Raw genomic sequence first — 14,450 nt, forward strand, 5'->3', positions numbered from 1 at the left:
GGGAGGGAGAATGCTGGAATTCCTGCTGGAATCTGGAGCAGCTGGGATCAAGGAGTCAGCTCAGCTGGAGGGGAACCACATCCCCCGCTGTGCTGTGCGTCTGTACATCCCCTGGCACTGCAAATCCAGCAGCAGGCAGGGGCTGCCTGCACGTCCCCAGGGTTGGAGCCAGCAGTGACCCAGCTATAGAATCAATATTCCACAGAATCATGGAACCACTTAGGTTGGAAAAGCCCACTAAGACCATCGAGTCCAACTGCTCCCCCAGCACTGCCAAGGCCACCCCCAACCCTGTCCCCAAGTGCCACATCTACATGTCTTTTAAATCCCTCCAGGGATGGGGGACTCCACCACTGCCCTGGGAACCTCTGCCAGTGCCTGACCACCCTTTCCATGAAGAAAGGGTGGGATTTAGGGATTTGGGAATTTGAAATCACACACACATTCTATTGCCCAAGGCCACTGTGCCAGTGAGTGCTGCCTATGGCAAGGTACCCTCTGCTCCCCTGGGTACAAATGCCACCTGCAAACTCAACCCAGCAAAGGGTTAAGCGCCAACCCAGCTCTCTGGGAAGCTTTCCTCGCCTCCTTCTCCTTGCCAAGGTTTAAATTTAGTCTCTGCATGAACCCAGAGGACTTGGGCATCAGGTTGCTCTGGGGCTGGCAGCAGTGGGGAGCACCTGCTACTGCTGCTTCACAGCAAAAATCCCCACAAAAGCTGAGACTGGGCTCCACCGGCAGTGATTTGGGCCAGGAAGCTGCAGAGACCCTCGTGCCACCCCAGCCACCCCAGCTGCTGGCTTTGGGTCTCCCCAAAAAAGACACATGGTAGCGGTCCATCGGTCAGCTCCTGTGAGTCCCAGGGGTGTTCCATGCCCGGGGTCGTCCCAAGCCTTCAGTTTGTTCCTGGCCACTTGGATTAGATCTGAGGGAGCCACTGCTTGGGGCAGGGTGGGGTTTGGGGAACCCACAGCATGGGGACGCACCATGCCTGTGGCAAGGTGGGCAGAGGGGCTGGGAAATGAGCCATGGGGGGGGACAGAGCTGTAGCTTTGGGACCCTGCTGTGCCCTCAGCAGCGGGGATGGGGCATCCCCAGAGGGGTCTGCAGGTCCCCCAGCTCCAGGGCAGCCCAGCTCGTTCCACGGGATCACACACCCGGGGACCCGTGTGGGGTGTAGGGATGCCCTGGGACCTCGCCTGGGGGTTTGGGGAGCAGCGTCGCAGGGCGAGGGGGCAGGGGGTGGTACCAGCAGCCCCCCGGCAGGTCCCCGAGGCCGGGGGCGGCCGTGGCATCCCTGCAATGCACTTGGCATCGGCTCGCCCGGCTGGCGCTCGCTGAGTCCATGTGATCGAGGGGCTGCTCTGCCCCGCCGGGTCCAGCCGCCGGCACGGCGGGCGAGCCAGAAGGACGAGCCAGCGGCCCCGGCGGAGCGACCCCCGCACCCAGGAGGGTTCCCCGGCCCCGGCGGAGCAGCCCCAGCACCGAGGAGGGTCCCCCGGCCCCGGCTGGCTCCGCGGGGCCCCCCTGCCGTGATGCCCCGCGCGAAGAGGGACCCCGGGCCGCTGTCCCCCGCCGAGCTGCCTGGCCCCGACGGCGACGGTCCCCGCCCGGGGGGGGACGGCCGGCGGTCCGCGGAGGAGGAGGAGGAGGGAAACCTCCCCGGGCTGCCCCGCGACGACCTCGCCAAGAGCATGTCGGGGTCCTCCGTGTCCTCCTACCACTCCGCGCTGTGCTCGGACGGCACGGAGACCTTCAAGGACTGCCTGGAGTATCTGGACGAGGAGGGGCCGCCCCCCCGGGCTGCCCCGGAGCGCTGGGCTCCGGCGGGGGCCCCCGGCGATCCCCCGCCCGGCCCCCTCGCCCGCCCGCAGCAGGCTCAGCTGTCCGGCCCGGCTAAGAATAGCCCAGCGCCGGGGCAGGGGGGCAGGATGGGTCCCCGCGGCGGGGACCGGCAGCCCGGGACGGCCGCGGCGGCGGGCGGGGAGCCGGCGGTGCCCCGGCAGCCCGGGGGGATGCTCGGCGGGGCGCCCAGCGACTCGGACGAGCTGGACGGCGAGGTGCAGGCGCTGACGGCCAGGGCTTTCCGCAGCCTCTCGGGGCTCCCCGGCGCCCGCCTCGACATGTGCAGCTCCCACACCTCGTCCAGCCTCTCCAACTCGCTGTCGGAGGACGGCGGGCGCCCGCGGCGGTGGCCGGCGGCCGCCGGGGAGCCCCGGGGCGCAGGGACGGCCCTCCACGGCAGGATGGGCTGGCCCTTCCCCGCCGCCGTGGACGGGGAGCTGCTGGGGAAGGAGCAGTTCGAGTGCGTGGACGTGGAACTGGAGAGCGGAGAGGCCAGGAAAGGCCACGGCAAGAAGAGGACGGTGCCCAAGCGCCAGATCCTGCTGAAGAGGAAGGAGAGGAAGGAGACGGGTTTTGGCCCCCGGGGGGACGGCCCGGCGCCCCAGCCCCAGCCCCCTGCCAGGAAGGAGCCCCCCAGCAAGGGCAGGGCCATCGGCGACGACTTCAGGCTCAACTACCAGCAGTTCATGAAGACGGCCTCCCTGGACAGCGGCACCGACAGGACCAGGGCGGCCTCGTGCCTCGTGAAAAACGTCCTGGCCAAGAAGATGCAGTACGAGCAACGCATCAAGATGGAGCAGAAGGGGCTGCGGGGCAGCTCCACCTCCTCGGGGCCGTCCTCCGCCGGCACCGACCTGCTGGGGGATGGTCTGGAGGGCAAGTCCAGCTCACTGTCGCGCTCAGACTGCAGCTTCTCGGCCGAGGACCTGCGGGGCGGCGGGATGCCCGTGTCCGTGGGGAACACCACCACCACCCATCCCACCAAGGGGGTGGTGCTGAGCGAGGCGACCAGGGAGACTGTCTGCAACCTGAGGAAGACCTTCAATGAGCTCAACCAGAGGATGAAGTACCAGGAGGTGCTGGAGGGCCGCTGGCTGCCCAGTGCCAGTGAGGAACAGACGTCGGAGAGGATCTGCTACCAGCGAGCGCGCGCCTTGTTCGAAGGCCAGCCCGGGGTGGGGAAGGTGCTGGATGTCGCCCCCAGATTTGGGAGAGCACCAAAGCCGTGGCCCAGCTTGAAGGAGCGAGCCATCGGCCCCATCCGCTCTCAAGCCCTCCCCTTCAAGGCCGACAGCTGGGCACTCCCCGCCACGCCACCGCGACGTCACTTCGCCCCCCGGGCACAGGAGATGAGGAAGCTGCCGCAGAGCCGGCCGGAGGAGAAGCCACCGGCAGCGCCCCGCCGGCCGCCCAGCCCTGGCATCCCGGCACCCCGGAGGTCCCCACCGGCCATCCCCCCCAAGCCGGAGGAGAAGGGGAAGGGGCGCGTCCCGCAGCCCCGAGACGTGCGCAAGCTGGTGAAGAGCAGCTACAGCCTCAGCTTCGGGACTGCCGGCGCATCCCGTGGCACTGCGGCACCGGCGAGGAGCGGGGACCCGCTCCCGGCCACCCCGCTGGTCATCCACTGCACCTCCGTGCGCCGCCGGGAGCCCGCGGCCGAGCCGGGCGGGGAGGAGGTGCCGGCAGCCGCCGGCCGAGAGCCGGCCCCAGTGTGTGCCGAGGGGCCCGCAAAGCCCCCAGGCAGCCAGCCCTCGCCCACCCACAGCTCCCCCATCAACATCACGAGGGTCCAGGCCACGCGCAGGGAAGCGGCCACCGTGGAGGACCCGCCGGTGTCCCCCCCGCGCCGGGAGCGGAGCGAGCTCAGGGTGCCCCCGCGGGCGCCGGTGGCCGAGGGGGTGCCGCACGTGGAGACCCACCTGCACGTCCTGGTGGGTCGGCCGTCCCCGGTGGCCAGGGAGGGCTCCCCGGCCCAGAGCAGCGCCGTGCTGCGGACAGAGAAGACCGTTCTCCTCCCTCCGTCGCCACCCGGTCCCATGGAGGGAAAGGAGGGACGCAGCCTTGGTGGCACTGGAGGGCTCCACATGGCCAAGAGGGGCGAGGTGACGGGGCAGTGGCTTGGCGGCAGTGACAGCGGGGACCCCCGGGCAGGACCCCCGGCCGGCGGCAGCACCCACCCCCGGCCTGCAGAACCGGCCGCGAGGAGCCCGGCGGAGCCACGGGCCGGCGAGCACAGGCAGGAGCCGCTGGGCAGCCGGAGGGTGTCGGTGGGCAGTGGTGGCTCTGCTGGTGGCACCGGCCCCTCTGCCCCTCTCCGAGCCGGGGAGAGAGGTGACAGTGCCCCCGGGCAGCTGCCAGAGTGGAGGGAGCCCTGGGAGTTCTCACCGCAGTGGCCGGGAGCCACAGAGCCACACCCGCCTGACAACTCCAACTACTTGGCAATGCCCGAGAGAGCCCCCAAATCCTCACCAATGCCAAAGCTGCCCTCCGTCCCCTACCCAGGCACTGCATCCTTTGGGACCCCCTTGGTCCCCAGCCCAGCCAGCTCATCCTTTGGGACCCCCTTGGTTCCCAACCCAGGCAGTGCATCCTTTGGGACCCCCTTAGTCCCCAGCCCAGCCAACACATCCTTTGGGACCCCCTTAGTCCCCAGCCCAGCCAACACATCCTTTGGGACCCCCTTGGTTCCCAACCCAGCCAACACATCTTTTGGGACCCCCTTGGTTCCCAACCCAGCCAGCACATCCTTTGGGACTCCTTTGATCCCCAACCTGGCCAGCACATCCTTTGGGACCCCTGCAGTCCCCAGCCTGTCCAGTGCATCCTTTGGGACCTCCATGGTCACCAATGTGACTAACTCATCCTTTGGCTACCCATCTGCCTCCAGCCTGGCCAGCACATCATTTGGGACTCCCTTGGTCTCCAACCACAACAAGTCTTTCGGGACCCCTTTGGTTCCCAACCTGTGCAGCACATCCTTTGGGAACCCCTTGGTCTCCAATCCAACCAGCGTATCCATTGGGTCCCCCTCGTTCCCCAATCCATCCAGTGCATCTTTTGGGTCTCCCTTGGTCCCCAATCCATCCAGCATATCTTTTGGGTCCCCACTGGTCCACAATGCACCCAATGTATCCTTTGGGAACCCCTTGGTGCCCAATCCATCCAGTGCATCCTTTGGGAACCCTTTGATGCCCAATCCATCCAGTGCATCCTTTGGGAACCCCTTGGTGCCCAATCCATCCAGTGCATCCTTTGGGAACCCCTTGGTGCCCAATCCATCCAGTGCATCCTTTGGGAACCCCTTGGTGCCCAATCCATCCAGTGCATCCTTTGGGAACCCCTTGGTCCCCAACCCCACCAGCTCATCCTTTGGATCCCCCTTGGTCACCAACCCAGTCCCAGCTTCCCTTGGGCATCCGTCAGTCTCCAGCATGTCCAGCTCTTTCTTTGGATCCCCTCTGGCCCCCAACCCAGCCAGTGCTCCGCTGGGACCGGGGCTGTATCCTCTGGCTGGTGGGGAAGCGCCCTGGAGCAAACCCAGCCCTGAGCCCCCCCTGCCCCGGCCCCCCGAGGGCCCAGCCGCTGCGGAGCCCCCGGCCCAGCCCCACCTGGAGGACGGTCCCCACTTCCTAAGGAGGACTGACATTGCCTCACCGAGTGGCAGGAGCAGGCAGAGCCCCCCCAAGCCCCTGGCCGCCCCCCTGCCCCCCCAGCGGAGGATGCTGGTCGATCCCAGCAGCGGGAAGTGCTACTACGTGGAGCCCCCGCGGCAGCCCCAGATGAAAACACTCTACGACCCCGAGACCGGGCAGTACCTGGAGGTGCTCGTCCCACCAGTGGCATCTCACACCGGGCTCTACCAGGCACCTTTCAACCCCCTGGTCATGGCCCCGGGGGTCTATGGCCCATCCTACACACCCTACGGTGGCTTCCCGGGGCTCCCGGCACCGCCCCCGCCCTCCGCCCCCTCCCCGCCACACCCCGACCTGCCGCCTGCCGACAACCCCGGCTCGGCCGGGACCCCCAGCTCTGCTCCCAAGGGCGAGGGGGCTTCTGCTACCGGGGGTCCCGACTGTGGGTACCTGGAGAGCCTGTACTACATCCCCACGGGGATGCGGGCCAGCCCCAGCCCCGCCCAGCCCCCTGCCCGCACCAGCCCCGAGAAGGGACCTCAGCTCCGGATGTGACGGGACGGACCCGCCTGGAATGTCCCTTCCCGTGGCTGGGCTTTAGTCCCACAGTCAGCATCACCCCTGGCACGGGAGTGCCCCTGCCCACGGCTGAGTGGGCACCGGCTGGACCTCGCTGGCTCCTCACGAAAACGGGGAGAAAAAGGGTATTTTCCAGTGTGAGCACCCGACAGCTCTGGGGGGGACATGGAGTCATGGACCCCTGCCGGCAAAGGGACAAGGTGCCAAGCCTGTCCTCTGGTCCCATCCCAAGGGTGACCCGGGCTGGTCGGCATAGGGGGTAATGGCCCTCCTAGCCACGGTGGCAGCACAGACACCCTAAAATAGTAATAAAAATGCTGATACAGTGTTAAACCTGCTTAGTCGTCCCGTGCTTGTAAGGTCTGTAAGGGGGGGTGGGGGTGAGAGGCTGAGGCACTCGGGACCTGCAGTCCATTTGTCTGTCTTGGAGTGTCCACCAGATGAATCCCAACCCCGGGAGCAGGAGGGGACTCTGCAGTCATCAGCGAACCCTGATCCTCAGCCCTGAACCTCAAACCCCAGCCAGGAGCCCCAAATTCCAACTCTCAACCTCAAACCTCAGCCTGGAACCCCAAATCCCAGCCCTTAACCTCAAAGCTCAGTCCTGAACACCAAACCTCATCCCTGAGCCCCATCTCTGAGTCCCAAACCCCCACCCAGCCCCAGCCCCGGTAGGTCCACACCACCCCGGGAAGGATTTGGGTGGAGGAGGAGGGATGAGTCGTTACAAGACTGAACGACACCACAAACCTCCCTGAGAGAGGGCGCTCGGGGGGGGGAGGGACACACACACCCACGCACACAATCCCCTTCCTGCCCCGGGCCGGATGCAGGTGCGTTGGCCCCGGGGTGTTTAAAGCCACCCCGCAGCTCCCCCGGCGCTGTGAGCAGCGGGGCAGGATGGGGCCGGCGGGGAGAGGCAGGATGGGGCTGGCGCTGGTGGCGTGGCTGGCCCTGAGCCTGCTGGGGGGGCCGAGGGCCGAGGAGATGTGTGGGGACCCCCCCGCCGCCCGGTCCCACTCCGTCCCCGCGCCCCAGCTCAGCCCCGAGGAGCAGCTCTCGCCCCACATGCCCGAGTCCCTGCGCTGTGACGCCTGCAGAGCCATCGCCTTCCAGGTGGGGATGGGGGAGATGGACCCCCAGGACTGCGAGTGAGAACCCTTACAGGGCTGCTTCAGCCTGGGGAGACGCTGCTGGCTCCCCTGGGCACCCCATTGATGCACATCCCCGCATTGGCACCCTGAAGGGCCTTTGGGGCTCCTCGTGGACCCACCAACCCCTGCAGAAGTGCTGCAGGTGCCAGGGCCGCAAGGAAGGGGGTGCAGATCCCACTCCTGCTTGGGAGCGGGGTCATGGAGAGGCTGCCACCCTCACTGCCCAGATTCTGCTCTTTTTCACCCCAGATTGAGGAGCAGCTGAGCAGAGCGGAGGGGAAGGTGGGCAGGAAGGCACTGAAGGAGTCCGACTACATGGAGGTGCTGGAGAGGAGCTGCTCACAGGGCTGGGAGAGGTGAGTGGTGTGTCCCTGGAAATGGGGTTGACCCCAGGGATGGAGTTTGTCCACGGATTAAAGTGTCACCAGGGACAGGTGTGTCCTCAAGGATAGAGGTCTTCCTAGGGATCAGAGTCCCCAGGGACAAGGTTGCCCCAGGGACCAGGGTATCCCCAGGGATCAGAGTCCCCAGTGATAAGGTTGCCCCAGGGACCAGGGTATCCCCAGGGATCAGAGTCCCCAGTGATAAGGTTGCCCCAGGGACCAGGGTATCCCCAGGGATCAGGTTGTCCCCAGGAACAGGAGTGTTCCCAGGGATTAGGGTGTCCCCCAGGATGGGGATGTTCCAGGCATAGATAGATATGTCCACAAGGATAGGGGTATCCCTAGGAATCAGGGTGTCACCAAGGATGGGGGTGTCCTCAGGGATGGGGGTTCCCCAGGAATCAGAGTGTCCACAAGGATGGGGGTGCCCCAGGGACCAGGGTGTCCCCAGTGATAGGGGTGTCCCCAGAGATTGGGGTGCCCCAGGGATCAGGGTATCCCCCGGGATCAAGGTGTCCCCAGGGACAGGGGTGTTCCCAGGGACCCTTTTTTCTCCCGCTCCCCCTCTCCCCGCAGTTATGGGGTGCAGGAGCTGGACGGGCAGAAGCGCCTGGCGGGGCCGGGGCTGCCCAGTCGGGAGCCCGTGAGCGTGATGGTGTCGGGGGGACCGTGGCCGGGCAGGTAAGCGCGAGTTTGGCAACGCAGGGGGGTCCGGGCACTGTCCCCCCAGCAGGGCGGGGGATGCAGCGTGACCACCCCGGCTCCTCGCAGGCTCTCCAAGATGTGCCACGGCTACGTGGGCGAGCAGGGGGAGGCGCAGATCTACGAGAGCCACCGGCGGGGCCCGGCGGCGCTGCGGGAGCTGCTGTGCCACGGGGACAAGGGGCCCTGCGGCGGCGGCAAGGCCGGGGTGCCCGCCCCCCCCAAGGCGCTGCAGAACGAGCTGTAGCCCCGGCGCGGTTAATGCTTAATGCCCCGGCGACCTTCGGAGCCGACTTCGTCCCCGGCGGGAGCCGACACGTGCCGGGCGGTGGGAGCCCTCCCGGAGTCGCCTGTCGCCGCTGTCGCCGCTGTCGCCGCTGTCCCTCGACGCGCAGCCCGGGGGAGATGCGGCAGCAGCCGCTGTCCCGCCCGGCCGGACATTACCGCCCGGAATTACTCTGTAACCCACCGGCTCTAATGTTTCACCGCGCGGTGCTCCCGGCGGGTGCAGCCCCAATTAAAGCAGTTAATGGCTGACCCGTCCCGGGGCTGCGCTCCCTGGTTTCACAACCCGCAGCCAATGGCCGCCCTCCCGCCCGCCGCCCCTGCCACGGCCACCGCCCGGGAGGTGACTAAAGTCCTTCCCACGGCCATAAAACCCCCGAGCGGTGACATCGCCGCCGGGGACGCGTCGCCGGAGGATGGAGACCCGCTCGGGGGACCTGGCTAAGCCCCAGGTGAACGCAGCCTCCATCCCTGTCCCAATCCCCATCCCTCGGTCACAACCCGGGGCGGCGGGGAGGGAGGTGGTGACCAGGGGTATTAACTCACGCCACGGCCAGCGCAGGGTCAGGATGCCCTGCTGGGGCTGGCAAAGGGCGGGATGAGCCTGGGAACTGCGGGGAATCCTGGGGCCAACGGGACATGCAGAGATGCTGTGGCTCGGACTGGTTTGTGCCAGCTTTCCCAGCACCTGCAGGGTGGTCTAGGCACCCTAGGGCCAGCGGGAACCCCCCTCCACACTTTCCAGGGACAAACCATCACAGAGGGACCAGTGGGTTTTGGAGCCTAGACCCCTTTTGAGGGTCAGAGGTGGTGCCGGGTGGGACTGAGCAGACACAAGATAAGCTATGGCCTGGTGTCCCCCCACATCCCCAGGGCAGAGGCCAGCCCCGTTCCCATGGGCCACCCAGGCCCACACTGACCCAGCCCCCACCTCACCCTCACTGCCAGAATGGGAACTTGGCTCTGGCTCCTGCTCCTGCCGGCTCCCCACAGAATCCCAGGAAGGAGCCGCCTGCGGAGGGCAGGGTGAGTACTGGGGCACCCCGTGGGCAGCACAGCACCCCAAATCCATCTCTAACACACCATGGGATGTAGACCAGCCGGCCAGGACCCCTCACCATCCCTGAGGGCGCAAGGGCTCCCACGGGGCAGCCTGTGCCACCTATGGGGACAGTGTGGGGTGCCACTGCCTGCCCCCAGTCCCCAGGGTGAGCCACGGCTGAGCTGTGTCCCCACACAGCAGGACCCGAGGGGGGGCACCAGGCCCCCCCAGCCGGAGGTGGACATGCTCTACAAGATTGAGGACGTGCCCCCCTGGTACCTCTGCATCCTGCTCGGCTTCCAGGTACAGCCTGGAAAGGGGGGAGCCCCACTGGCAGATCCCAAGCCCCTGCTCCCTGTGCCATGGGGCACCCATGGCCCCCCCAACCCTGCTGAGCCCCCCTTGCCCCCCAGCACTACCTGACCTGCTTCAGTGGCACCGTCGCCATCCCGTTCCTGCTGGCCGAGAGCATGTGCGTGGGCAAGGACCAGCTCACCGTCAGCTACCTCATCGGCACCATCTTCACCTGTGTGGGCATCACCACCCTCATCCAGACCACCGTGGGCATCAGGTAGAGCCGTGGCCCCGGTGGGACCCCCTGCCCGCCCCCGGGTCCTGCCCACCCCTGGGCCGTGGGCACAGGATCCCCTCTCGTCCCCCCAGGCTGCCCCTCTTCCAGGCGAGCGCGCTGGCCTTCCTCATCCCTGCCAAGTCCATCCTGGCCCTGGAGAAGTGGCGATGCCCTCCTGAAGGTGAGGGCAGAGGGGGTGCAGGGGGGTGTCCAGCTGCTCCCTGCCCCCCCCGGGACCACTTCACCCCCCTCCCCCCCCAGAGCAGATCTATGGCAACTGGTCACTGCCGCTCAACACCTCCCACATCTGGCAGCCCCGCATGCGAGAGGTACATCCTGCCACCACCGCCGGGGGACCCCAAAACCCCTGGCAGGCCGCTGACCCCCCTCCCTCCACCTCTCCCTGCCCTGCAGATCCAGGGGGCCATCATGGTGTCCAGCCTGGTGGAGGTGGTCATCGGGCTGCTGGGGCTCCCCGGGGCGCTGCTCAGCTACATCGGGCCGCTGACCGTCACCCCCACCGTGTCCCTCATCGGACTGTCCGTGTTCCAGGCGGCCGGCGAGCGCGCCGGCTCCCACTGGGGCATCGCTGTGATGTACGGCACAGGGACGGGGGGACAGGGGGGTAGGGTTGTCCAACGCAGCCAGGAGGACGCCAGGGGCACGAGGGACCCTGTGCTTTTCTTCCCCCAGGACCATCCTGCTGATCGTGCTGTTTGCCCAGTACCTGCGGCAGGTTGCCATCTGCCTGCCCGGCTACCGCCGGGGCCGCGGCTTCGTCCTGTTTCGCTTCCAGATCTTCAAGATGTTCCCGGTAGGGACTGGCTGGGAGCATCCTGGAGTGCCCCCCAAATCCCTCCTTTTCCAGGCATGGGTTTGTAAGCACTGTGGATGCTTCCCTGGTCTCTGCCCCGCAGATCATCCTGGCTATCATGGTGGTGTGGCTGTTCTGTTACGTGCTGACCCGCACCGGTGTCTTCCCCAGCGAGCCCGAGGAATATGGGTACAAGGCCAGGACAGACGCCCGGGGGGAGATCCTGTCCGTGGCCCCCTGGTTCCGGGTTCCCTACCCCTGTGAGTGCCTGGCAGACCAAGGGGGCTGGACCTCCTGATACCCCTTTGCCCTGGGGGATGTGGGGAGCTGGTGCAGCATCACCAGGGCTGGGGAACACCCGTGGGGGGCCCCAAAGTGGTGAGTACCAGGGGGGCCTGAGGTGGCCCCCAACTCTGACCTCCTGCTATGACTCCGGGCAGGCCAGTGGGGTCTGCCCACAGTGACCTCGGCGGCCGTGCTGGGCATGTTCAGTGCCACGCTGGCAGGCATCATCGAGTCCATTGGGGACTACTACTCCTGTGCCCGGCTGGCAGGGGCCCCCCCGCCTCCCGTGCATGCCATTAACAGGTACAGACAGCTGTTTCCCCTCCACGGTACCCCGCTCACACCGTGGCATCCCTGGAGACCGGTCAGGGACGCCGCAGGAGAGTGGGATGGGAACCAGCCCGACCGCGTTGTTCCTCAGGGGCATTTTCACCGAGGGCATCTCCTGCATCATCGCGGGGCTGCTGGGAACCGGCAACGGCTCCACCTCCTCCAGCCCCAACATCGGCGTCCTGGGCATGACCAAGGTACCGGAGCTGGGGAGGAATCCCGGCTCGGCCGGGGGGCGCGGGCACCGTCACCGCCTGCCGCTGTCTCTGTGCAGGTGGGGAGCAGGAGGGTGATCCAGTACGGGGCCGGGATCATGCTCGTGTTGGGGACGGTCGGCAAGTTCACGGCGCTCTTCGCCTCCCTGCCCGACCCCGTCCTCGGCGGGATGTTCTGCACCTTATTCGGTAACTGCGGCGCAGCCGCCCCCAAACCCGGAACGCTGCTCTCAGCAGCCCTGGGCCATGTCCCCGCAGATTTTGGGGCTGGTGAGCCCAAGGGATGCAGTTTTGGGTGGGACCGTGACCGCCTCCTTGCACCCCTGCTGGGGCAGCCCCTCCCTGTGCCCGGCTCCCGCGGGCACCTCCGCCTGCATCGCCGCGTCTCTGCCGACAGGAATGATCACGGCCGTCGGCCTCTCCAACCTGCAGTTCGTCGACATGAACTCCTCCCGAAACCTCTTCGTGCTGGGCTTTGCCATGTTCTTCGGGCTCACGCTGCCAAACTACCTGGATTCTAACCCCGGGGCCATTAACACAGGTACCCTCAGCCGCGAAAAGCCCTAATTTGGGGTATTTAGGGAGAGAGGAGGGAGGACTTCCCGGGTGGTCTCCCACCCCAGGGAAGCAGTGATTATTAAGCTCATGACAGCACAGCCCGGCTCCATCTCTCGCTCTCACAGGTGTCCCCGAGCTGGACCAGATCCTGACGGTGCTGCTCACCACGGAGATGTTCGTCGGGGGGACCATCGCCTTCGTCCTGGACAACACCATCCCGGGTAACTGCAACACACGGGGCCGGGGCAGGGGGGGAGCAGGAAGGGCTGGGGGCAGATTCGTGTCGGTTTGGAGCTGTCGGAGGGCCTGGCAGGGCGAGGGGGTGACACTGGGTATCGCGGCTGCCGCAGGGACGCAGGAGGAGCGAGGGCTGGTGCAGTGGAAGGCGGGCGCGCACTCGGACAGCACGGCGGGCGCCAGCCTCCGGAGCTACGACTTCCCGTTCGGGATGGGCGCGGTGCGCAGGGCGCGGTGGCTCCGGCGGGTGCCCGTGTGCCCGGTGTTCACGGGGTTCAGGGCCCGGGCCCGCGGCGGCGGCGCGGCCGCGGATGGGCAGGACGGCGCGGACGAGGTGTCGGTGTGCACCAAGGTCTGAGCGAGGGCAGGGCTCCTGCCTGGCGCTGGAGAGGCCCAGCCGAGCTCCCAGGGAGGCTCTTGGGATCCATCAGCACTCGCCAAGGCCAAAGCCAAGGCTCGGCTCGGCTCGGACACAGGGATAGGGAAATGCAACGCTGCTCCCGGGGGACACCCCGAGCTCCGGGGGCACCCGCCTGGGAACTGCCACCCCCGTGCTTTGCTCCACCCCAACCTTCAGCCGGCTGAGGCTCATCCAGCGCTTGCTGAAGCCTGTCTGCCACCACTGGAGCCAGCCAGAGCCCCAGGGCCACCAACTCCCACCCAGGGCCATGGATTTCCACGCTGTGCCCTCACTCTGGCCGGGTGACCCAGCACTGGTGCAGGCTCTGTGTGGAGCAGTGTCCAGACCAGCCTTAGGAAGCCTAATTTAAGATTATACATTAAAAGTAATAAAATATTCAAGCACACAAGCCCTACCAGCGTCTCTGCTGCCTCCTGCACCATTCCCTCAACCCTTCTGCACTGCACCAGCACCTTTCTGTACTCCCTGCCAGGCTGCCCGACATGGAGACGCTGGATTTCATCCAGGTGGGCTCTGCCTTGACCCGGTGCAGCGGGAGAGGCAGCTCAGCACAAGGCCTTGGCAAACCCCTCGTGCGTGGGGAGCTCTGGAGAGCTGGTTTCGTCCTGGCTGTGCCGGTGACACTGCCTGGTGCCGGCAGTGGGTCCCCAGCTGCAGGCCCAGAGGTGGCTGATCAGGCCTGTTCCAGCTTCTTGTCCCCACAGCCCACTCCTGGGGCTGGAGCAGGAGTGAGAGGAAGCCTGGATGTGGTACAAGTGCTGCTCAGCAGCAACCTCTGCTCCAGTCACATCCCAAACCCAGGGACAGGACAGCGGCAGCTCCATCCCAGTGGAGACCTCTCCAATAAACATCCCGGAGCTGGCTGGGATATGGGAGGGTGATAACACCAACGCCAGGAGAGCAGCCCACGGCCAGGCAGGTGCTCCACACGCTGGCTCCTGGCTGCTGCACTCAGCTGCCACCACCCCAAGGTGACCGTGGACAGGCCGAGGTTCACGGACAAGTTGCAGCCACGCCGGGCTCGCTGGTGAAACTCTCCCACTCCTGATAAAAATTGGCTGTGGAACAGTGGTGTGTTATTTCCTGCCTTTCTGTGTTTAGGTGCTCGAGTCTAAACCATCTCCAGTGGAAATGCCGGGGTAGTTCTGCTGGCTCTGGGAAGGCTGGTTCTCCGGTAGGGAAGGCAGAGCCTGGGATAACTGCAGCAATATTTCACAGAGCAACAGTAAAATGAGTTCATGTGCCTGAACTCCCCCACGAGGGAGGGGTTCTCCCCCCTGGAGTACAAATGATGTAGTTCTGCTGCAGGACACCTGAGAGAAGGCTCTGCCTCCCCCTCCAGCCCTGCAGAGCTCCAGCTCCTGAGGTGTTCCCGTTTGGTTTAGTCGGAGCTTAAA

At 66.4% G+C, this 14,450-nt stretch overlaps 3 protein-coding genes across 4 annotated transcripts; all 3 read left to right on the plus strand.

Moving 5' to 3' along the window:
- The first annotated feature begins 1,535 nt into the window (after positions 1-1,535).
- PROB1 (proline rich basic protein 1) lies at positions 1,536-6,032 on the plus strand. Its single transcript, XM_039385484.1, has 2 exons — positions 1,536-4,664; positions 4,782-6,032. Exons 1-2 carry the CDS (start codon positions 1,536-1,538, stop codon positions 6,030-6,032), a joined length of 4,380 nt encoding a protein of 1,459 aa, XP_039241418.1.
- Positions 6,033-6,980: 948 nt separating this feature from the next.
- On the plus strand, positions 6,981-8,772 carry MZB1 (marginal zone B and B1 cell specific protein). Its single transcript, XM_027745122.2, has 4 exons — positions 6,981-7,172; positions 7,460-7,566; positions 8,170-8,274; positions 8,365-8,772. The coding sequence occupies exons 1-4, from the start codon at positions 6,981-6,983 to the stop codon at positions 8,540-8,542; spliced, it is 582 nt and encodes a 193-aa protein (XP_027600923.2). The 3' UTR covers positions 8,543-8,772.
- Positions 8,773-8,981: 209 nt separating this feature from the next.
- SLC23A1 (solute carrier family 23 member 1) lies at positions 8,982-13,075 on the plus strand. 2 transcript variants are annotated; one of them, XM_027745126.2, is made up of 15 exons: positions 8,982-9,032; positions 9,529-9,606; positions 9,821-9,925; positions 10,036-10,193; positions 10,286-10,374; positions 10,455-10,522; positions 10,608-10,789; positions 10,887-11,007; positions 11,111-11,267; positions 11,448-11,595; positions 11,714-11,819; positions 11,897-12,026; positions 12,235-12,378; positions 12,521-12,616; positions 12,746-13,075. In XM_027745126.2, exons 1-15 carry the CDS (start codon positions 8,997-8,999, stop codon positions 12,988-12,990), a joined length of 1,863 nt encoding a protein of 620 aa, XP_027600927.1. In that variant the 5' UTR covers positions 8,982-8,996; the 3' UTR covers positions 12,991-13,075. The 2 variants fall into 2 exon arrangements, with proteins under 2 accessions (XP_027600927.1, XP_027600928.1); XM_027745127.2 differs by having other exon boundaries at positions 9,824-9,925.
- Positions 13,076-14,450: the final 1,375 nt, after the last annotated feature.

This window comes from Pipra filicauda, unplaced genomic scaffold (genome assembly GCF_003945595.2).
Source record: "Pipra filicauda isolate LSUMZ 115617 unplaced genomic scaffold, ASM394559v2 scaffold413_size774581_pilon, whole genome shotgun sequence".
Classification (NCBI taxonomy): Eukaryota; Metazoa; Chordata; class Aves; order Passeriformes; family Pipridae; genus Pipra; species Pipra filicauda.

Coding starts and splice junctions, on each gene's coding strand:
- PROB1 (XM_039385484.1), top strand. CDS start 1,536: ATGCCCCGCGCGAAGAGGGACCCCGGGCCGCTGTCCCCCGCCGAGCTG. Junction 4,665..4,781: donor CAGTCCCCAGCCTGTCCAGT/GCATCCTTTGGG, acceptor AACCACAACAAG/TCTTTCGGGACCCCTTTGGT.
- MZB1 (XM_027745122.2), top strand. CDS start 6,981: ATGGGGCTGGCGCTGGTGGCGTGGCTGGCCCTGAGCCTGCTGGGGGGG. Junction 7,173..7,459: donor GCAGAGCCATCGCCTTCCAG/GTGGGGATGGGG, acceptor TTTTCACCCCAG/ATTGAGGAGCAGCTGAGCAG. Junction 8,275..8,364: donor GGGGGACCGTGGCCGGGCAG/GTAAGCGCGAGT, acceptor GGCTCCTCGCAG/GCTCTCCAAGATGTGCCACG.
- SLC23A1 (XM_027745126.2), top strand. CDS start 8,997: ATGGAGACCCGCTCGGGGGACCTGGCTAAGCCCCAG. Junction 9,033..9,528: donor GGGACCTGGCTAAGCCCCAG/GTGAACGCAGCC, acceptor CCTCACTGCCAG/AATGGGAACTTGGCTCTGGC. Junction 9,607..9,820: donor AGCCGCCTGCGGAGGGCAGG/GTGAGTACTGGG, acceptor GTCCCCACACAG/CAGGACCCGAGGGGGGGCAC.